General features: G+C 44.4%; 2 protein-coding genes across 5 annotated transcripts in view; both read left to right on the forward strand.

The window, feature by feature from the left end:
• The window catches only part of LOC117511871 (tripartite motif-containing protein 54-like), a 54,373-nt gene extending 35,221 nt beyond the window's left edge, over positions 1–19,152 (forward strand). Inside the window, exon 11 of the mRNA XM_034171780.1 lies at positions 17,488–19,152. The gene's annotated coding sequence lies outside the window, so the exon portion shown is untranslated. The remainder of the gene's footprint in view (positions 1–17,487) is intronic.
• A 2,725-nt stretch (positions 19,153–21,877) lies between these two features.
• The window catches only part of tpd52l2b (tpd52 like 2b), a 73,349-nt gene continuing 70,962 nt past the window's right edge, over positions 21,878–24,264 (forward strand). For 2 of the 4 annotated variants that reach the window (XM_034171787.1, XM_034171788.1), the window contains exon 1: positions 21,878–22,099. In XM_034171787.1, the coding sequence (XP_034027678.1) occupies positions 22,081–22,099 (19 nt within the window). In that variant the 5' untranslated portion in view covers positions 21,878–22,080. The remainder of the gene's footprint in view (positions 22,100–24,264) is intronic. The other 2 variants (XM_034171789.1, XM_034171790.1) reach the window with 1 other exon arrangement.

Raw genomic sequence — 24,264 nt, forward strand, 5'->3', positions numbered from 1 at the left:
GTTGTAGAAGAAATATGGCTGAAAGTGCTTTTTAGGACATTTGGTGCGTCGAGCTCCTGAGTCGACTGCTGCCATATTGAAATTTAAGTTATGGAAAGATGTTAAAATATAATATAAAGCATAAAATGGATGGATCCATTTAGTGGAGCACATCAATCAATCAATCAATCAATCAATTTTTTTATATAGCGCCAAATCACAACAAACAGTTGCCCCAAGGCGCTTTATATTGTAAGGCAAGGCCATACAATAATTATGTAAAACCCCAACGGTCAAAACGACCCCCTGTGAGCAAGCACTTGGCTACAGTGGGAAGGAAAAACTCCCTTTTAACAGGAAGAAACCTCCAGCAGAACCAGGCTCAGGGAGGGGCAGTCTTCTGCTGGGACTGGTTGGGGCTGAGGGAGAGAACCAGGAAAAAGACATGCTGTGGAGGGGAGCAGAGATCGATCACTAATGATTAAATGCAGAGTGGTGCATACAGAGCAAAAAGAGAAAGAAACAGTGCATCATGGGAACCCCCCAGCAGTCTACGTCTATAGCAGCATAACTAAGGGATGGTTCAGGGTCACCTGATCCAGCCCTAACTATAAGCTTTAGCAAAAAGGAAAGTTTTAAGCCTAATCTTAAAAGTAGAGAGGGTGTCTGTCTCCCTGATCTGAATTGGGAGCTGGTTCCACAGGAGAGGAGCCTGAAAGCTGAAGGCTCTGCCTCCCATTCTACTCTTACAAAAACCTAGGAACTACAAGTAAGCCTGCAGTCTGAGAGCGAAGCGCTCTATTGGGGTGATATGGTACTATGAGGTCCCTAAGATAAGATGGGACCTGATTATTCAAAACCTTATAAGTAAGAAGAAGAATTTTAAATTCTATTCTAGAATTAACAGGAAGCCAATGAAGAGAGGCCAATATGGGTGAGATATGCTCTCTCCTTCTAGTCCCCGTCAGTACTCTAGCTGCAGCATTTTGAATTAACTGAAGGCTTTTTAGGGAACTTTTAGGACAACCTGATAATAATGAATTACAATAGTCCAGCCTAGAGGAAATAAATGCATGAATTAGTTTTTCAGCATCACTCTGACAAGACCTTTCTGATTTTAGAGATATTGCGTAAATGCAAAAAAGCAGTCCTACATATTTGGTTAATATGCGCTTTGAATGACATATCCTGATCAAAAATGACTCCAAGTCTCACAGTATTACTAGAGGTCAGGGTAATTGTTACATAACTGTAACAATCGTTCATTTCTGGAAACAAGCACCAAAATTTGGCACACATACTCCTTAGACATTACTCTTTTGAAAAACAAACAAACAAACAAACAAAAAACAAATGGCCACTTGTATTTTCAGTAGGTGACCAGGTAGGGGAGAGGGGAGAGTTACACAGGAATCAAAATTTAAAAATGATCCAGTCATATTGAAAACTATACCACATTATTTGTCTGACCATAACAATTCCAAAAAGGTATAGTTTGTCTATCTGTGACTGCGTGTTATGGAGTTATGGGGTAAAAACAGCAAGAATCAGAATCAAATTTATTACCAAGTTTGCACATCCAAGGAATTTGATCTGTTGTTAGTGGTGCATAAACAATAAGAAAAGAAAACACTTCTATAAGAAGTAAAAAGAGTCAAATAGACAAAACTATATTCACTGTTAAATAAATAAAATGTAATGGAATGGGACAGTGCAAAAACAGGTGACTGGAGTACAGATGTGTTTTTTCATTGGACCATTAAATTGATTAAACTTCAAGTATCATTTTGAGAATCTCATTACCGGGCCGAGTGTCCTGGTTGGCCGTAATCAAAATATGGTCACCCTAGTTTATTCCATACAAAAAGAGTGGATACCAACTTCTACTCAAAAATTACGCTTCCTGAAAAAAATAGTGGTGAGTGGTCTAGTCTAGATAGGGAGACAGACTCGGGTCCGGCTGCTTTATGTGTGTGTCCTGTCTCTTGAAGAGCCTGTTGACATCCTTCTCATGAATGGAGAGAGATGTGGTGGGGAGGAGATACAGGATCCTTGCTATGAGCAGTTGTGTATATGAAAATTCAGTAAGGTATATCTTATATATTATATTCCAATTCTAAGGTGGAACTATGCCGGTATACAAAGGTATATCTAAATATCTTAAAAGGAAGAGTAAATCAGGAGAATAGAAAAGAGTAGAGTGGAGCCACTTAGGTGCCTGGTCTTGAAAACCAGGGATGGTAGGTTAAAAAGCTTTTTTTATCCCATGGGAACTCTCCCTACCCACCCAAGCAGCTCAAGAAAAAGGTATATACAGTAGTGTTCAGAATAATAGTAGTGCTATGTGACTAAAAAGATTAATCCAGGTTTTGAGTATATTTCTTATTGTTACATGGGAAACAAGGTACCAGTAGATTCAGTAGATTCTCACAAATCCAACAAGACCAAGCATTCATGATATGCACACTCTTAAGGCTAAGAAATTGGGCTATTAGTAAAAAAAAAAAGCAGAAAAGGGGGTGTTCACAATAATAGTAGCATCTGCTGTTGACGCTACAAACTCAAAACTATTATGTTCAAACTGCTTTTTAGCAATCCTGTGAATCACTAAACTAGTATTTAGTTGTATAACCACAGTTTTTCATGATTTCTTCACATCTGCGAGGCATTAATTTTGTTGGTTTGGAACCAAGATTTTGCTGGTTTACTAGTGTGCTTGGGGTCATTGTCTTGTTGAAACACACATTTCAAGGGCATGTCCTCTTCAGGATAAGGCAACTTAACCTCTTCAAGTATTCTGACATATCCAAACTGATCCATGATACCTGGTATACGATATATAGGCCCAACACCATAGTAGGAGAAACATGCCCATATCATGATGCTTGCACCACCATGCTTCACTGTCTTTACTGTGAACTGTGGCTTGAATTCAGAGTTTGGGGGTCGTCTCACAAACTGTCTGCGGCCCTTGGACCCAAAAAGAACAATTTTACTCTCATCAATCCACAAAATATTCCTCCATTTCTCTTTAGGCCAGTTGATGCGTTCTTTGGCAAATTGTAACCTCTTCTGCACGTCTTTTATTTAACAGAGGGACTTTGCGGGAGATTCTTGCAAATAAATTAGCTTCACACAGGCGTCTTCTAACTGTCACATCACTTACAGGTAACTCCAGACTGTCTTTGATCATCCTGGAGCTGATCAATGGGTGAGCCTTTGCCATTCTGGTTATTCTTCTATCCATTTTGATGGTTGTTTTCCGTTTTCTTCCACGCGTCTCTGGTTTTTTGTCCATTTTAAAGCATTGGAGATCATTGTAGATGAACAGCCTATAATTTTTTTGCACCTGCATATAAGTTTTCCCCTCTCCAATCAACTTTTTAATCAAACTACGCTGTTCTTCTGAACAATGTCTTGAACGCCTCATTTTCCTCAGGCTTTCAAAGAGAAAAGCAGCCATAAGAGTGTGCATATCATGAATGCTTGGTCTTGTTGGATTTGTGAGAATCTACTGAATCTACTGGTACCTTGTTTCCCATGTAACAATAAGAAATATACTGGATTAATAAAACCTGGATTCATCTTTTTAGTCACATAGCACTACTATTATTCTGAACACTACTGTATAATTTAATAAATAATAAGACATAAGAAGGATAAGACATCACAGAAGATTGTAGTATAGGTAATTAGTATGTAGACTAGTAGTAAAATCAAATATAGTTAGTAGGCTAAGCTGTAGAAGCAGTGAGTGTACTGGCATCTATCTAAAGTAACTCTGTTAGCATACTATAGGAAAATAAAAAGTATAATCATTGCTAAGGCCGTCTATATAAGTTAACGTTAACTGTTAGGTATAACTAATTGTACCCCACTCCTCCAATATTTACTTAAATATAATAATAAAAAGAGCGGAACAAGAAACAGTAAAGAGTGTAGAAATGTATTTGGAGACATAAGTACATATATTTGCAGAAAAGAGAAAATGGCGGCCGTTTTAATCACCAAACCTGCAGCTGCCAGCGTTACGCATCTTGCTGTTTCTTCTTCTGCTTATATTTCTAACACAGTATTCAGTAGCTTCGCCCTCATGTGGGAACACATGTAATTACAGCTGATCATCCCAGTAACCACTTAAATGTTAAACATTAAACTGGCACACACACACACACACACACACACACACACACACACACACACACACACACACACACACACACACACACACACACACATACATATATATATATATATATATATATAGTGAATGAGGGTGAGGCAGCTTATTAGATAATTAATAGCTAATAGGCTAAGCTATAATTGTAGCATTATAACTATATAAACAAAGGCTCAGATATAATATGTTATAGGTTTTATCTAAGGTTTACCCTATTTGTTAGGTTATGGTTAGCTAATCTAGGTAGAAGAAATTCCATCTTCTACATGTTTTTAATGGGAACCCCCAAACTTAGATATTATTTCTTGATGTCTATTAAAAAATCTTTTGAACTGAAGAACCAATTTGTTATACACAAACCCTTGTTTAACTAATCTACTCGTAAGTTTATGGTGTCTAGTGGAAAAACTTTGGTAATTATCACAGATGCGACCAATTCTGACTAATTGAGAGGTGTAAACACCGTATGTAGGTTTACTCGGTATGTTACTACTCATACAAGCCTGGTTCTGCTGGAGGTTTCTTCCTGTTAAAAGGGAGTTTTTCCTTCCCACTGTGGCCAAGTGCTTGCTCATAGGGGGTCGTTTTGACCGTTGGGGTTTTTCATAATTATTGTATGGCCTTGCCTTGCAATGTGGAGCGCCTTGGGGCAACTGTTTGTTGTGATTTGGCGCTATATAAGAAAAAAGTTGATTGATTGATTGATACAAGGACGTTTTACAATATGAAAGTTAAAATCATCCCGTTTGTCGAAAACGGCTGTTCTAAACTGTCTATCTGTAATGCTCAACTCTATATCTAAGTATGAGAGTTTTTTTTTATTGTTTCTGTAGTCTTTTTTAGTTCTAATTCTGATGGATAAATATTTTAATCTCATTCTCAAAATTAGGGTTATTTAAAGTAAGTAGATCATCAGTGTAACGGAAGCCATTCCTAAACAATGAAAAAAACGACGAGAGGGGTGGACCACTCCTCACTCAAAGCCTGCGCACAGGTGAATGACGCAACCGACAGGCGTGAAAAAACTCACGCATGCGCACGAAGGTTCAAGCTTGGCTGACGCAATCACACGTGATTCAAATCCATATGGTTTTTGAAAAAAATAATAAGGTCGGATACTTTTCTAATAGACCTCGTATGTTTGTGGGTTAATCCCATCACTAGTGTTGAGTTCCTTTAAAACTACATCTAAGTAATATTTTTTGCAAACTATATTTTGTGTGGGCCGCCAGAAGAGGAGGTACTGCTGGCCCACCACCAGAGGGTGCCCTGCCTGAAGTGCGGGCTTCAGGCACGAGAGGGCACTGCTGCCACGGACACAGCCGGGGGTGACAGCTGTCACTCATTATCTCATGACAGCTGTCACCCATCTACACTTCATCATACTACTCCATAAAACCCGGACGTCATCTCCACCTCATTGCCGAGATATCATCTACCTGTGAAGGTAATTCTCTGCTAAACTGAAAACACTGACTAACAGTCTGAACTTCTTTGCAGCCGTTTTCCTGTAAGTGTTTCCTTATCTGTGGGATTGGCGTTTGGTGTGATCAGCGACGGCTTCGCTTCACACCCCAACCAGATAAGTGGTTGACAAGAGCTGCACGTGTGTGTGATTAGAGGTGGAGGTGACTTTCCACCTTCTGACTGTTTTTTGTTACTGGGTGTGCACACACCCACATCTCACTGTTTGTGCTCCTCACCAGCAGTACCAGATCCAATAGTCGGGGACGGTGATCACCTGGGAATTCGGGACTTGGCGGCTCCAGTATTCACCAGGTTCGGTGGCGGCGGAAATCGTGTGGTTCCGGCTCTTCTCAGGACAGACGTCTTCTATCCTCGAGCCTGCCCACACGTCACCTTTGTGTATTGACTGCTATCATATTCTGAGATTGTCTGTATAGTCGTTGTGCACATTCACAACATTAAATTGTTACCTTTTGGCTCATCTATTGACCGTTCATTTGCGCCCCCTGTTGTGGGTCCGTGTCACTACACTTTCCCCAACAGGATATCTCGGCCACTGTCATGGATCCCGAGGGGCGTCAACCATCTGTTGGACAGCCAATGGAAGAGCAGGGTGCACAGGTGTCGGCTGGAGGCGTGATTGGTGAGTTGCAGCATATCCTCACCACCTTTACCGCTCGGATGGACCTGATGACCGAGCAAAACGTCATCTTTAATCGCAGGATGGAGGCTCTCACCGCGCAGGTGGATGCGTGCGCTCAGGGCGCTGCTGCAGCTCCTCCTCCTGCCGACCCGGTGCCGAATACAGACGTTCCACTGGTCATTCAACGACCCCCCCCCACCATCCCCTGAAGCATACATAAGCCCCCCAGAGCTGTACGGAGGTTGTGTGGAGACGTGCGCGGACTTTCTTATGCAGTGTTTGCTCGTCTTTGCACAACGTCCCGTGATGTACGCGTCTGACTCCAGCAAGGTGGCTTACGTGATTAATTTGCTTCGGGGTGAGGCACGCGCTTGGGCTACAGCGCTTTGTGAGCAAGGTTCACGGCTCCTTACCACTTATACTGGGTTTGTGAGGGAGCTCAGGACCGTTTTTGATCACCCTAACAGAGGCGAAACCGCATCTACCGTGCTGCTGTCAATGAGACAGGGGCATCGGAGCGCAGCCGAATATGCAGTCGACTTCCGCATCACAGCTGCGAGGTCCGGCTGGAATATGACTGCGCTCCGCGCCGCCTTCATAAATGGACTGTCGTCGGTCCTGAAGGAGCACCTGGTGGCTAAGGAGGAACCGCGGGATTTGGCTGAGCTTATCGATTTGGTTATACGGTTGGACAATCGGTTAGAAGAACGCCGACGGGAGCGAGGCGAAGGGCGTGGTCAGGCACAAGCCGTCCCTCTTCCTCCCGGGTCCGAAAGGGAGCCGTCTTCCCCACGCTCCACAGCCACAGCTCTCCGTGTGGCTACAGCTCCCCCTGCTGACGGTGCTAGGGACACGAGCAGGGCCACATTCAGACAGAGGAGGCTGATCCACGGGGAGTGCTTTGTCTGTGGCTCGAGTGAGCATCAGCAGAGAGACTGCCTCAAGCGGTCAAAACACAAGCGCCCGCTCTTAGAGACTGGGCTGACGGGGGGTCAAAACATTCACGTGGGTCATACACATCTGTCTACACGACTCCCAGTTAAAATCCTGAGCGGGGATTTAACCCTTCAAGCCCCAGCACTGGTGGACACGGGGTCAGAAGGGAATCTGCTGGATAGCAGATGGGCAAGGGAGGTAGGGCTCCCTCCGGTGGCGCTTTCTTCGCCAGTGAAGGTGCGAGCACTAGATGGCACTCTTCTCCCTTTTATCACTCACAAGACACTACCTGTAACCCTGGTAGTGTCTGGGAATCACCGGGAGGAGATTGAGTTTTTTGTAACTCCTTCTACCTCCTGCGTGATTTTGGGCTTCCCATGGATGATTAAACACAATCCCCGGATTGATTGGCCATCTGGGGTTGTGACTCAGTGGAGCAAAACCTGCCACCGGAATTGTTTAGGATCCTCGGTTCCTCCTGGTATAAATGCTAATGAGGAGGTTAAAGTCCCTCCCAATCTGACGGCGGTGCCGGTTGAGTACCACGACCTTGCTGACGTCTTCAGCAAGGATCTGGTGCTCACCCTTCCCCCGCACCGTCCGTACGATTGTGCCATTGATTTGGTCCCGGGCGCTGAGTTCCCGTCCAGCAGGCTGTACAACCTCTCACGTCCTGAGCGCGAATCAATGGAGACCTACATCCGGGACTCATTAGCTGCCGGGCTGATCCGGAATTCCACCTCCCCGATGGGTGCAGGTTTCTTTTTTGTGGGCAAGAAAGACGGCGGACTCCGTCCATGCATTAATTACAGGGGGCTGAACGACATAACGGTTCGCAATCGATACCCTTTACCCCTGTTGGATTCAATGTTCACGTCCCTGCATGGAGCCCAAATTTTCACCAAACTGGACCTTAGGAATGCGTATCACCTGGTTCGGATCCGGAAGGGAGACGAATGGAAGACAGCATTTAACACCCCATTAGGTCATTTTGAGTACCTGGTCATGCCGTTCGGCCTCACCAACGCCCCCGCGACGTTCCAAGCTTTGGTAAATGACGTCTTGCGGGTCTTCGTGTATCTGGATGACATACTCATCTTTTCCCCGGATCCTGAGACTCATGTCCAGCATGTACGTCAGGTCCTGCAGCGGTTGTTGGAGAACCGGCTGTTTGTGAAGGGCGAGAAGTGTGAGTTTCACCGCACCTCTTTGTCCTTCCTGGGGTTCATCATCTCCTCCATCTCCGTCGCCCTTGATCCGGCCAAGGTTGTGGCGGTGAGAGATTGGCCCCAACCAACAAGCCGTAGGAAGCTGCAACAGTTCCTCGGCTTTGCAAATTTCTACAGGAGGTTCATTAAGGGCTACAGTCAGGTAGTTAGCCCCCTGACAGCCCTGACCTCTCCAAAAGTCCCCTTCACCTGGTCGGATCGGTGCGAAGCCGCATTCAAGGAGTTGAAATGCCGGTTCTCGTCTGCACCAGTTCTGGTGCAGCCCGACCCTAGCCGCCAGTTTGTGGTTGAAGTGGACACCTCTGACTCAGGGATAGGAGCCGTGCTATCCCAGAGCAGGGAGACCAGTAAGGTTCTTCAATCAATCAATCAATCAATTTTTTTATATAGCGCCAAATCACAACAAACAGTTGCCCCAAGGCGCTTTATATTGTAAGGCAAGGCCATACAATAATTATGTAAAACCCCAATGGTCAAAACGACCCCCTGTGAGCAAGCACTTGGCTACAGTGGGAAGGAAAAACTCCCTTTTAACAGGAAGAAACCTCCAGCAGAACCAGGCTCAGGGAGGGGCAGTCTTCTGCTGGGACTGGTTGGGGCTGAGGGAGAGAACCAGGAAAAAGACATGCTGTGGAGGGGAGCAGAGATCGATCACTAATGATTAAATGCAGAGTGGTGCATACAGAGCAAAAAGAGAAAGAAACAGTGCATCATGGGAACCCCCCAGCAGTCTACGTCTATAGCAGCATAACTAAGGGATGGTTCAGGGTCACCTGATCCAGCCCTAACTATAAGCTTTAGCAAAAAGGAAAGTTTTAAGCCTAATCTTAAAAGTAGAGAGGGTGTCTGTCTCCCTGATCTGAATTGGGAGCTGGTTCCACAGGAGAGGAGCCTGAAAGCTGAAGGCTCTGCCTCCCATTCTACTCTTACAAACCCTAGGAACTACAAGTAAGCCGGGTGATATGGTACTACGAGGTCCCTAAGATAAGATGGGACCTGATTATTCAAAACCTTATAAGTAAGAAGAAGAATTTTAAATTCTATTCTAGAATTAACAGGAAGCCAATGAAGAGAGTGTGCTTACTTTTCTCGCAGGTTGACCCCCGCTGAACAGAACTATGACGTCGGCAATCGAGAACTCCTTGCGGTGAAAGGGGCTCTTGAGGAGTGGAGACACCTGTTGGAGGGAGCGTCTGTGCCGTTCACGGTTTTCACTGACCATCGGAACCTGGAGTATATCAGGACCGCCAAGCGGCTGAACCCCAGGCAAGCCCGCTGGTCACTGTTCTTCGGACGTTTTGACTTCCGGATCACCTATTGCCCTGGGACCAAGAACCAGAGATCGGATGCCTTGTCCTGGGTACACGAAGATGAAGTCAAAACTGTGCTGTCGGATCCACCGGAGCCCATCATTCCGGAGTCCACTATCGTGGCCACCCTCACCTGGGACGTGGAGAAGACCGTCCGGGAGGCCCTGGCACGGAGCCCGGACCCCGGAACTGGTCCGAAGAATCGTATGTACGTCCCACCAGAACCCAGAGCTGCAGTCTTGGATTTCTGTCACGGTTCCAAGCTTTCCTGTCATCCAGGGGTGCGAAGGACCGTGGCAGTTGTCCGGCAGCGCTTCTGGTGGGCGTCTATGGAGGCCGACGTCCGGGAGTATATCCAGGCCTGCACCACCTGTGCCAGGGGCAAGGCAGACCACAAAAGGTCCCAAGGACTTCTCCAGCCGCTTCCTGTGCCTCATCGCCCCTGGTCCCATATCGGCCTGTATTTCGTCACGGGCCTCCCGCCGTCCCAGGGCAACACCACCATCCTCACTATAGTGGACCGACGGCCCAGGAGACAGCAGACCTCCTGCTCCACCACGTCGTCCGTCTGCATGCCAACTGACGTAGTCTCGGATCGTGGTCCCCAGTTTTCCTCTCAAGTCTGGAGGAGTTTCTGCAGAGAACTGGGGGCCACCGTGAGCCTCTCGTCCGGGTACCACCCACAGATGAACGGACAGGCCAACCAAGAGTTGGAACAGACCCTCCGCTGTGTGACATCCATGCACCCGATGGCCTGGAGTAACCATCTGGCCTGGACCGAGTATGCACATAACAGCCAGTTGTCTTCTGCCACCGGCCTCTCCCCATTTGAGGTGTGTCTGGGGTACCAGCCCCCATTGTTTCCCGTGGTGGAGGGAGAGGTTGGTGTGCCCTCGGTCCAGGCCCACCTGCGGAGGTGCCGTTGGGTGTGGCGCACCGCCCGTTCTGCCTTGTTAAAGGCCCGGACGAGGGCTAAGGCCCATGCAGACCGCCGGCGGTCCCCGGCCCCTGCATACCAGCCCGGGCAGGAGGTGTGGTTATCAACCAAGGACATTCCCCTGCAGGTGGACTCCCCCAAACTGATGGACAGGTTCACTGGACCATTCAAGATCGTCAAAATGCTCAGTCCTGCTGCAGTGAAGCTCCAGCTCCCGGCTTCACTGCGGCTCCACCCTGTTTTTCATGTTTCCCGGATTAAACCACACCTCACCTCACCCCTCTGTGCTCCCGGTCCGGCGCCGCTTCCTGCCCGGATCATTGACGGGGAGCCGGCTTGGACAGTGCGCCGGCTCCTGGACGTCTGTCGAATGGGCCGGGGGTTCCACTATTTGGTGGACTGGGAGGGGTATGGCCCCGAAGAACGCTCCTGGGTGAAGAGGAGCTTCATCCTGGACCCGGCCCTCCTGGCCGATTTCTACCGCCGACACCCGGATAAACCTGGTCGGGCGCCAGGAGGTGCCCGTTGAGGGGGGGGTCCTGTTGTGTGGGCCGCCAGAAGAGGAGGTACTGCTGGCCCACCACCAGAGGGCGCCCTGCCTGAAGTGCGGGCTTCAGGCACGAGAGGGCGCTGCCGCCACAGACAGGAAACACTTACAGGAAAACGGCTGCAAAGATGACGTCCAGGTTTTATGGAGTAGTATGATGAAGTGTAGATGGGTGACAGCTGTCATGAGATAATGAGTGACAGCTGTCACCCATCTACACTTCATCATACTACTCCATAAAACCCGGACGTCATCTCCACCTCATTGCCGAGATATCATCTACCTGTGAAGGTAATTCTCTGCTAAACTGAAAACACTGACTAACAGTCTGAACTTCTTTGCAGCCGTTTTCCTGTAAGTGTTTCCTTATCTGTGGGATTGGCGTTTGGTGTGATCAGCGACGGCTTCGCTTCACACCCCAACCAGATAAGTGGTTGACAGGAGCTGCACGTGTGTGTGATTAGAGGTGGAGGTGACTTTCCACCTTCTGACTGTTTTTGTTACTGGGTGTGCACACACCCACATCTCACTGTTTGTGCTCCTCACCAGCAGAACCAGATCCGACAGTCGGGGACGTTGATCACCTGGGAATTCGGGACTTGGCGGCTCCAGTATTCACCAGGTTCGGTGGCGGCGGAAATCGTGTGGTTCCGACTCTTCTCAGGACAGACGTCTTCTATCCTCGAGCCTGCCCACACGTCACCTTTGTGTATTGACTGCTGTCATATTCTGAGATTGTCTGTATAGTCGTTGTGCACATTCACAACATTAAATTGTTACCTTTTGGCTCATCTATTGACCGTTCATTTGCGCCCCCTGTTGTGGGTCCGTGTCACTACACTTTCCCCAACACTATTAGGATATTGTTGCTGGCTTTATCTGCTGGTACTAAAACAAAGCATCTTTGAAAGTTATTTAGGTATTCTAGGCAAACCTTGTCTGACAGTACATGTTTTTTTATATGGATTTTTCCTTTTTCCTAAGTCTATCTATCTTAATTTGAACTGTTTCTAATACTTGACCTTCCCATTCATCCAATGTTCTAGTATCTACTTTTTCTTTTTTAGCCCAATGCTTTTTGTAATCCTTAATGGCTTTTTTAACTATTATGAGGTTTGTGTCCCAGTTAATATTATTTTGTTCTCTAAATGATGGTCCTTTACTAAGTAATTTTCTAAGCTTCCTGTTCTCAATTATTCTGAGATTACCGGTTATTATATGTCCTCTTGACTCGTTTTTGAAATTAGATGAGTCACAATCACAGCTAAGGTTTGTAGTACCTAATTCAAAGTCTAAATTTTTATGCTTTGTTTGAAATGAAAAACTTTGCACTCGGAGAGCGCAAACCTCCACCAAGGCCATAGGGTCACTGACGTCACATGGAATACCCTTTGGCAAAGAGACTTATTCCACATTGTTTCACGCATCTACCGTCATGTTTCAGATTCAGTGGTTAAACCCTTAGATCTTCAGCAAATGTATTTATAAAGAGAAACTGCATGAACTACACGTTTTTCTAATAAGTTTATTCAATGAGGAGAAACAAATGCTAAATTATTGTTGTGTCGTAACTTAATTTTTGTTCAGCCTTTGTGACCCGTCTTCATGAAGTTAGATGCAAAAATGTTGAAATTGGCCCTATCTTGCAATGATAAAGAATCTGGATCATTACCAAAATTGAATGACTTCTATGTTAGGCCAAGATACACCCCTGGTAACAATTTCATTGAAATCCGTTGAGGATTTTTTGAGTAATCCTGCTAACAAACCAGCCAACAAACAAACAAATGGACGCGACCAAAAACATAACCTCCTTGGCGGAGGTAACAAAACAATATTTAATCCCCTTTCCAAACCTTTGAACGGCCCTGTATGTCGTTTTTGGTTCACATTCACAGTTCCTATATGGTTTTGTTGACATGTTCATATCTCATTTTGGAGATGTCAATTATTTTCATTGTTTGTGAGATACTGTATGTCAGCTGATAGATAAAAAAACAAACAAACAAACCAAAAAAAACAAAACAGAAACAACATGCTGATGATTATCATTAATTACTCAGGCTGCCATATCACTGATCTTTTCACAACATTATTTGGAAAAAGTGTATGTATTTGTTAATTTATTTATCTAATTTGTCATATATATTTGGTTATAATGAATTTTTAAAAAAATCATTATTTAAAGCTTACATATAACCCTCTTTTTTTCTTTTTCTGTTTTTTGCTGTCAAGTTGATTAAAAATTTGATTTGTATCTTTTTGCATAACTCCAATAACAAACAAATACAGTACATGGTCTTAATGAGGTTAAAAAAATAAAATATTCAAATTTGACATCGTCATCCCTGTTCCTGCCACCTGGTGGCCTGACAGTGTAATGACACTTCAGGATCAGTAAAGTAAAACTAATACTCCTCCAAGCAATAATCAACGCTGCCTAAACTGTGTGTGTGTGTGTGTGTGCATGTGTGTGTGTGTGTTAGTTATCACTGCACGACAAGTGATGTTTGCATGTTTACACAAACTGGAACACCAGCAACAACAGTAATGTCCACTGATCGTGGACACAGCAGCTGTAGTACATGCGTGTTTGTGTGCACACGGTGTGTCAGGACGCAGGCGCTGAAGGTCTCTGAGATAAAATGTCAAGGTGTCACTATAAAGTGCATGAATGTGAATGTCTTCCGCTAAGAACTGATCACAGAGGGAGGCTTCCTACCCATCGTCTCCTGAATCACTCAAACTCAAACCGATAAAGATTTTCAGTTTTAGTCCAGAGAATCAAAAATAAAATCTCAGATGTCTTTAATCTGCTGATGTCTTTTAGTTCATCGTCTGACAAACGGTGCCTGCTTCTCAGTGAAGAAGATCTGATAGTTTAAAAAAAATATCATCGCCTTCACTAAAAGGAGTTAAAAACACCAAACTGGCTAAAGGCTGCGCTCACATTACTGGCTGAAGCGACCTGAATCAGATCCGATTTTGAAGTGTGAACGCACCCATTCAGATTTTATTTAAGCAGATTTACATCAGATATATATATATATATATATATATATATATATATATATACACTCAACAAAAATATAAACGCAACACTTTTGGTTTTGCTCCCATTTTGTATGAGATGAACTCAAAGATGTAAAACTTTTTTCACATACACAATATCACCATTTCCCTCAAATATTGTTCACAAACCAGTCTAAATCTGTGATAGTGAGCACTTCTCCTTTGCTGAGATAATCCATCCCACCTCACAGGTGTGCCATATCAAGATGCTGATTAGACACCATGATTAGTGCACAGGTGTGCCTTAGACTGCCCACAATAAAAGGCCACTCTGAAAGGTGCAGTTTTGTTTAATTGGGGGGGGATAACAGTCAGTATCTGGTGTGACCACCATTTGCCTCATGCAGTGCAACACATATCCCTCGCATAGAGTTGATCAGGTTGTCAGTTGTGGCCTGTGGAATGTTGGTCCACTCCTCTTCAATGGCTGTGCGAAGTTGCTGGATATTGGCAGGAACTGGTACACGCTGTCGTATACGCCGGTCCAGAGCATCCCAAACATGCTCAATGGGTGACATGTCCGGTGAGTATGCCGGCCATGCAAGAACTGGGACATTTTCAGCTTCCAAGAATTGTGTACAGATCCTTGCAACATGGGGCCGTGCATTATCCTGCTGCAACATGAGGTGATGTTCTTGGATGTTGGCACAACAATGGGCCTCAGGATCTCGTCACGGTATCTCTGTGCATTCAAAATGCCATCAATAAAATGCACCTGTGTTCTTCGTCCATAACAGACGCCTGCCCATACCATAACCCCACCGCCACCATGGGCCACTCGATCCTGTTGTGTGGGCCGCTGAAGAGGAGGTACTGCTGGCCCACAACCACCAGAGGGCACCCTGCCTGGAGTGCGGGCTCCAGGCACAAGAGGGCGCCGCCGCCTCACAGGAGCAGCCGGGGTGACAGCTGTCACTTATTACCTGTGACAGCTGTCACCAATCATCTGATCTTCAATCGTATATCAGCAGGACGACATCTCCACTTCTTTGCCGAGATATCGCTATGCTTAGGAGGTAACGAGCTCAGCCAATCAAGTTGTCTTTTCGACAGAAGAATATTGTTGCTTTGTGTTTTTTGACAGCAGACTTTTCAACGAGAGGTGGAGGTGGATTTCCCACCATACGTGTTGCTGGGTATAAACACACCTACATCTAACTGTTTTTGTTCCTCGCCAGCAGTACCAGATCCGACAAGCGGAGGCAGTGGCCACCTGGGAGTTCGGGACTTGGCGGCTCCAGTATTCCCGGGGTTCGGTGGCGGAGGAAATCGTGTGGTTCCGGTTCTGCTTTGGACAGACGTCTCTTATCTTCGAGCCTGCCCACATGACACGTTCTGTAAATTGACTTCATTGCATACTATTGTGACCTGCCGTGTTTGTTGTGCTCATTCACAACAGTAAAGTGTTGTTATTTGACTTCCTCCATTGTCCGTTCATTTGCGCCCCCTGTTGTGGGTCCGTGTTCCTACACTTTCACAACAGATCCACAACATTGACATCAGAAAACTGCTCACCCACACGATGCCACACACGCTGTCTGCCATCTGCCCTGAACAGTGTGAACCGGGATTCATCCGTGAAGAGAACACCTCTCCAACGTGCCAAACGTCAGCGAATGTGAGCATTTGCCCACTCAAGTCGGTTACGACAACGAACTGGAGTCAGGTCGAGACCCCAGTGAGGATGATGAGCATGCAGATGAGCTTCCCTGAGACGGTTTCTGACAGTTTGTGCAGAAATTCTTTGGTTATGCAAACCGATTGTTTCAGCAGCTGTCCGAGTGGCTGGTCTCAGACGATCTTGGAGGTGAACATGCTGGATGTGGAGGTCCTGGGCTGGTGTGGTTACACGTGGTCTGCGGTTGTGAGGCTGGTTGGATGTACTGCCAAATTCTCTGAAACGCCTTTGGAGACGGCTTATGGTAGAGAAATGAACATTCAATACACGAGCAACAGCTTTGGTTAACATTCCTGCTGTCAGCATGCCAATTGCACGCTCCCTCAAATCTTGCAACATCTGTGGCATTGTGCTGTGTGATAAAACTGCACCTTTCAGAGTGGCCTTTTATTGTGGGCAGTCTAAGGCACACCTGTGCACTAATCATGGTGTCTAATCAGCATCTTGATATGGCACACCTGTGAGGTGGGATGGATTATCTCAGCAAAGGAGAAGTGCTCACTATCACAGATTTTGACTGGTTTGTGAACAATATTTGAGGGAAATGGTGATATTGTGTATGTGGAAAAAGTTTTAGATCTTTGAGTTCATCTCATACAAAATGGGAGCAAAACCAAAAGTGTTGCGTTTATATTTTTGTTGAGTGGTGTGTGGACAAATTTGAGTTTTAAACCATCATTGTGAGCACATTGTGGCTATTTGTCACAACTTCAAAGGGTTGTTTGAGGGTTAAGAGTTAAATTTTGGGTTGGGGTTACAGTTATGGTTAGGTATATCTCTGTAATGGTTAATGTTAGGGGCTATGGATTGCATTATGCCTCTAAGTCTCTTCACAACTACAGATATGTATGGGGTCTGCATGTTTGTGTATGTGTGTGGTGGGAGTTTGTGTGTGCAGAGGGAGGTTTTCTGTGTGTGTGGTGGGTGTGGTTGCACATGTGTATGTGTGGCAGGAGTTGCGTGTGTGTGTGTGTACTGGTTTGCTGTGTAACTGGTGTAAAAAAAAACAAACAAACAAAAAAATCTGATTCAAGTCACTTCAGCCCATTATGTGAATGTAGCCAAATGTGTTCTAAATTCACTATCATAAATTGTGGTTGGCAGGTTCACGCTACTTAATAAAGGTCAACTGTACAGAAACAATGAAGCACACAGATTCAGGTCACTTCAGCTGCTAATGTGAACATAGCCAATGTCATACAGGCGGTTCCTTTGATGTGCTGGTAAAGTGACTGCTGTCAGATCAGACGGTCACCGTTAACATAAATATAAACTATACAGACAGAACAATGCATAAATAAATAAAGTGGATTCAGGAATGAATGTGAACAAAAGATGTTTGTGTCTTTTTGCATAAACTGAAATGAAACATTTTTTAAAGCTACATTTTGTATCGTGTTGCAGCAGAACACCTTCGAATATCTAAGTTTGTCCTGCTAACGCTGCTTCAGACACATTTAATATTGAACAATCCTCTATGCACATGTAAAACAGTCTCTGCTGCTTCAGATGGAGGTTGAAGATCCTGCTCCCATCTCTTCCTCCTCCGATGCTCCTCCTCGCCGGCCCAGTTTCTGCTTCTCCTGGCTCAACCCGCTCCACAAGAAGTGACGGCAGCGTACAGAAATGAAGCTTTGTGGTGGAAGGAAAGCAGAGATGAACTTGAGCTTTGATGGAGCTGAGAAGCAGATAACGAGTTTTTCCTGAATTCTGACCGGAAACGGGACGTTGTTGTTGTTTTGAAATGAAATGTATTTCAAACGAGGCTGCGGCACTTCAGGTTAAAGGTCATCACGAGTGTCCGGAACCCTGAAGCTGTCAGGCTGGTGATAACTGTGGTGGAGTATTCAGAGTAGTACTGACTGTAGTATTTGGAAGAGTTCTGAATGTAATAAAAAAATAGTAAAACAAGTGTTTGTTCTTAGAGCTGAAAGTGCTGCTTTTAGAGCTAAAAATGGTCATATTTTTATTTAAATCTACCTTTGAAATGATTGCCGTTTCATACTAAACATCCTGATTATTCCACAGTTGTGTGTTTGTACAAACAGAAACTCTCCTGCTCTCAATGAAATTCAGGCTTTAAATACCCCGTTTTATGCTTTTGTGACATATGTCACAAAACTGTGTAGCTGCTGGGTGTGTCTCTTCTCTGTGAGACACCCATCTGTGTGATGTGTGACCTGTAGACACGCCCACACACGTGGGTGGGAGCTGTTGCAACACCCCCCTCCCCCGAATGAAGAGGGGGCGTGGCGGTCAGCAGGTCCTTTTAATTTAAAGCAACAGAGTCCTGAAAGTGAGCTTTATTTTAGAATGTGCTGCAACAGTATCAACAGGGTGTTTATACCTGGAAACTTTAATATGTTTGTTTTTAAGACACCTGTTGATCATATCACACCTTTAAACTTCAATGTAAATGTAAAGTACAAATAAAAACTTCTAGAATTTATTCAGATTTTTGGGCTAGTTAATGATGTCCACTAATTTTAAGAAGTCATATGTGTTCTTTAACCAGACTCCAAATATAAAACAGAGGTTTAGTTGTTTATTGCAGCCCTAATGTATTCAGTATCATTAATCACATCAAACTGCTGTTTTTAGCAGAATTATGCAAAAATTAATGATATGATGTTCATGAAACAAAGTGTGGAAAATGACGTTTAACTCTATATGAACACTATTGTATTTGGAGGGAGGAGCCACAAAATGTGGCAGCAATAGAAAATGTGATGTAAAACTCCGCCCACCCTGCAAACTGTGAGCTGGAACATGTTCACACGTTTGACTAAATCCTGATGAAAGGTTTGGGCCTGCCCAGGAGGAGATTTTCAATTTTGAACAGATCTGGATAAAGAGGTGGAGCCATGTTTTTTTTGTTGTTGTTGTTTTTATTGTTGCAAATGAGCACATATTTATGAAATGTTGAAAATGCGTGACCTGATCTTTAATAGTTTTTGTTTGTTTTTTAGTCCATGGCCTTGGCAGGGTTTTGGCAGGGGACTGACAGCAACACTTACAGTCCAGCCTCAGTGTAATGTGACCTACACAAATGTATGGTGGCCATCCAGGGTGGTAGCTGTAGCCAGGTAGGGGTCAGTGAAGAATTACACGTGCATTGCAGTGGACCAGGCTGGACTACTGCAACACACTTCTCTGTTGTGTGGGCCGCTGAAGAGGAGGTACTGCTGGCCCACCACCAGAAGGCGCCCTGCCTGAAGTGCGGGCTTCAGGCACGAGAGGGCGCTGCCGCCTCAGGAACAAGCCGTGGTGACAGCTGTCACCCATCATCCGTGACAGCTGTGACAGCTGTCACTAATCAACACATCTGGTATAAAAGCAGGAAGACACCTCCACCAAACTGCTGAGATATCATCTTCATCTGGAGGTAATACTCTCAGCCCTTTTTGTGAGATTTATAAATCTGCTATTGTGAGTGTTCGCAGGAGAACCGGTCATTTTTGCGGAGGCTGTGCAAGACGGCGCTCCTTTTCATCTGAGACCGCTGCAACGTGTTTAGTGAGAGGTGGAGGTGGCATTCCCACCATTGTTACTGGGTGTTCACACACCCACCCTTTGACTGTCTTTTGCTTTCTGTCAGCAGTACCAGATCCGACACGCCGGGAAGGTGGCCACCTGGGGACTCCGGGCTCCAGTATTCCTCGGGTTCGGGTGGCGGTGGAAATCGTGTGGTTCCGGTTCGTTTCCAGACGGGCGTCTCCTATCGTCGAGCCTACCCACACGACACCTTTAGTAATTGACTGTTGCACATTCTGAATCTGCTGTGTTTGGTTATGACATTCACAACAGTAAAGTGTTCTAATTTGTCTCCTTCCATTGTCCGTTCATTTACGCCCCCTGGGTCCGTGTCACTACACTTTCCCAACACTTCTCATCGGCATCCCCAGTAAGAACATCCAGCAGCTGCAATATATCTAGAACAGAGCTGCCAGGATCCTGATGAGGGTGTGAAAGTATGATCACATCACACCTCTCCTCAAATCCCTCCACTGGCTTCCTGTCCAGTACAGGATCGAATTTAATAGCTCCCTGCTGTCCTACCGGTACCTCTATGGCACTGCTCCCCTTTACCTTAAAGAGCTGCTAACCCTTCATTCCTCCCCATGCACCATCTCTGCTCTGAACAGGCCTCCTCCAGCCTCCGAGGACAAGGCTTAGCAGTGTGGGTGATGACGCCTCCTGTTCAGCTGCTCCCAGTCTGTGGAACACTCTCCCTGACCTTCTAAGAGCACCACAGACTGTGGATGCTTTTAAAAAGGCTTAAAACTTTTTACAATAGCTTTCTATTGACTACATTATGTTTTAATGCACAGTAGCAATTTGAAATCATTTATTTGATGTAAAGTGCGTTTGCAAATAAAATGTTATTATTGCACAGGGGTCAAAAGTAAAAAACACTCCAGTCACACTGAGATGTGTACCATATTATTTGTCATTTTACTTTTTAATATGACTGGAGCATTTTTTTAATTTTGACATTTTTTGTGTAGGTTGTGGTCCACCGAGGCTAGATTGTAAATGCCCTTAATCCCCTTACGTGGTCCTGATTAGGTGGCTGTTTGAGTTGGGTCTCTATAAATGGGTGTTTTCCGAAAATTAAGAATGTAATTGTAAAAGAGGGTGTGGCACTTGTTTAAAGTGTTGGGTGTGACCTGAAATGGAAACCAATTTTGGGGGTTCATCTGCATAGAGGGGCGGGGTCAGAGAAAACTGGGATGTTTTGGAGGTCAGTGGAAGTATGAACTTTGATTGTTCTTCTAGGTTTCTTTTCAGTATGAATTGTGTTTGTATGAGTATTTTTTTAACTCAATAGTCCCAAGATAAACCGTGTGTGTTTGAGCACCCTATTGTATTTTGGCTGATGGGAAATACTGGTTTTATTTGTCTGTACTGCAAATTAGTGATAGCAAAATAAAATCACTTTTCTGGAATGCTCTGAAACAATTTTCAACATCTGCGTTTTGGCCTCATTATATCACCACATGTAAAAAACAAAAAGAAGTTTTGATACGTTCCACTCTGCATGAACTTTCTGGTGTTGAAACATAATAAAACACGGGTGAATGAAGATCAAAGTCTTTGGAATCACAATCTTTAATGATGATTGATGATGTCATGATTATTTGAAGTTTTGAACCTTAATTTGCACTGCTTCCACTTTACTTTCGTAAAATACAGCAGACCAGTCTGTCACCTGCTGGATGTTTTGGGAATATGCGTCCATAATCCATCCATCCATTTTGTATTATCGCTTATTCCAGTTAAAGGTCATGGGGGGGGTGTCCTGTCCAGGAGGAGCTGTAAACTCTCAACCACTTTACGCAACAGAATCTGGATGTAAGCCCCGACACCAATAGGACTTATTCTTCATGATGAATTTTGCTTCTTGAAACCTTCCCTTTTATGGGTAGTGTCAATCTCTGCCAGTAGGAAGAAGAAGAAACTTTTGTTTATTGAAGGGATACAAAGTCAGTAATAACATGATTAATAAGAGGTCACTCAATCAAACAGACTGAGGAAAACTCTAACGTGTACGTATGGTATCTGGGGAGAGTTTATAGACAGTACGTATATTACAATTCCTTTTTTCCAGCAAATGATGTATGTAAGAAAACTAGCAATTGTTAAACATATTTTGTATTGAGATGTTATTTTGGAAAATAGAGTGGCTCTCATTGAATGCCACTGCTAAAATCTTTCATACCTCCCCAGTTCAATGTTTAAACTGTGGGCACCTCATTCAGAACTTGGTTCATGCGCATCTATGGTTCTTACACTTTGAAGGAGTTTTTAAAATCATCCACTAGGTGGCGCGAGTGCATTTTAACAATGAGTGTCACGCGTCTTCGTACCAATAGAAGAAGAAGAAGAAGAAGAGGAGGAGGAGGAGGAAGAAGAGGAGGAGTTGTGGCAGCGGATCGCTGACTGATTGTTTTCTGTCGACTTTTCTTTAAAGTCATCGGTTTATTTTTTTTTAACTGAATCCACGAGCGTTTCTCGCTGCACCAATTTTCTGTCCAGAAAGTTCAGTAGTAGGGCTGAGCCTTTGTTTACAAAGCGTTACTACTCTACAAAGTCGACGCCATGGAGCCTGACAGTCAAGGTAATGTTGTTTGTTAGCTTTAGCTTCGACAAACCTGGCTAACCCGACTGCACACTGGTGGATCTGACTTAACGTCCGCGACATAGTTGCCCACTAATCTGGATCATTTTACCGCTTTGTTTCAAAATAATTTATGCACTTGAAAGTTTTAAGTGTATGGGCGCTGATCAAAGCTGGGAGAAGTCTGGCCTGCTGTGGGCTAAAGCTAAGTGAGGCGGAGAGAAAGATCAGCGTAGTTTCAAACGACGCTCAAAAGGAGCCCCGTTCTAGTTTTACGTCTAAAGTTTTAAAATAGAAAATTAGTGGATAAAACAAATCAATCCGTTGAGGGGGTCATATAGGAGAATTAAGAGAATGCGAAATAACGTGTCCACTGTGGTATATAATACCGAGTACCGCGATGTTTTTTCTTAAAGTCACCACATCGTCAAAATTTAGTGTCGTAGCTGACGGTCCCCCACAAGATAAGACTCATCTGAGTCTCCACAACCAGCTGCTTATGAGACAGTCATTCCAGCGGCACCCAAGAACCAAATACGAAGGATTAGAGCTCTGTATGTTTCTCAAAGCTGGATACTTATCACTGGAAGTCATACACCTTCTCCAAGTCTACAAAACACATGTCGACTGAATGGGCATACTCCCAGGCACCCTCCAGGATCCTTGTGAGAGTGAAGAGCTGGCCGGCTGTTCCAGGACAGAACTTGCATTGTTCCATTGTTTGCATTATTATTATTATTATTTTATTATTATTAATCGTAGTAGTAGTAGAATAGCAGGTGGACAAGTGTTTAGTGTTAGTTTTGGTGCAGAAGGTTCCCAGTTCAAACCCCACCCCTGCCACATTTCTCCATGTAATGTGGAGTTGTGTCAGGAAGGGCATCCGGTGTAAAACTTGTGCCAAATCAACATGCAGATCTACCTTGGATTTGCTGTGGCGACCCTAAGTGAAAACTCAAGGCGACTGTAGCGCCTTGGCGCTACTGTTTGTTGTGATTTAGCGCTATATGATTTGAAAACAAGGGAGTAGCCAAAGGGACTTACAGTAGTAGTATAAAGACATGCACGTTAGGTGAATTGGAAACTTTGAATTGTCTGTAGGTGGCCCTGCGACCATGTCCAAGGTGAACCCCGCCTTGTACCCTATGACTGCTGGGATAGGCTCCAGACAGACAGACTTTGAAAGAAATCAAAGCATAAATATGATTCTAAAACTCATTGTTCTTGTTCATTATGTTGCAGTGCTATGAAACACAAGATGGACGCCGCAAACTGTTTTCCCAACTCTGAGCTGCTGCAGAAGCAGCAGACGAACTGCTCACCACATTCAGAGCTGTTATATTAAAAATATGGGGATAGGATTATCAGTACGTGTACCAAACGTCTTATACCAGTACTTCAATAATATTGAGATCCAGTATACATACTTACAAGGTTATCAACTTGTTGGATCGGGATCTGCTTGGTCGTATCTTATCAGCACATATACAGAGTGGTCACGATCGGGTGTCCTCATGAGACTTGATGTGAGATGATGGTCCCGACACAGCCGGCAACATGGATGTCAACAGAGTGGTTACTGGTGATAGTCACTGTTTGTTTTGCACAATATTCCTAGCAGCTTTTGTCATTCTCCATTGTTATAAACGACAGCAAAGAAAGTACTGATTTGTGAACTTAAGCATAGATTTATCAGCATGTTATTATGTTGTTGTATGTTACAGGCTTATTCCAAAATAGAGTAATTTTTTTTTTCTCAAATTCTGCTCACAACACTCCATAATGACAAAGTTTTTTTTACAAATGTTTTGCAGATTGATTACAAATAAAAATCTAAGAAATCCCATATACGTAAGTCACAAACTTGTAAAAACAAACTTGTACAACAAAATAGAATAAAACACAGACAAGAAATAACGTGAAAAAACAAACCTGTGTGTAATTATGGTGGTAGATTCTTGCTCGCTGAGCAAATTCACCTCACAATTATCTCATTGCATACATTTTTATAATTTGTTTTGCAAGTCTGAATATCTCTTCATCAAAATTATGCTGCCAAGAGGAACAAACATTACTAATATCACACTGATATTTATAGAGACGGTATCTCCTGTTGGTACCAATTACAGAATGGGAGCCTAAAAGGCCCATATTGCAAATTATGT

Source organism: Thalassophryne amazonica, chromosome 6 (genome assembly GCF_902500255.1).
Source record: "Thalassophryne amazonica chromosome 6, fThaAma1.1, whole genome shotgun sequence".
Taxonomy (NCBI): domain Eukaryota; kingdom Metazoa; phylum Chordata; class Actinopteri; order Batrachoidiformes; family Batrachoididae; genus Thalassophryne; species Thalassophryne amazonica.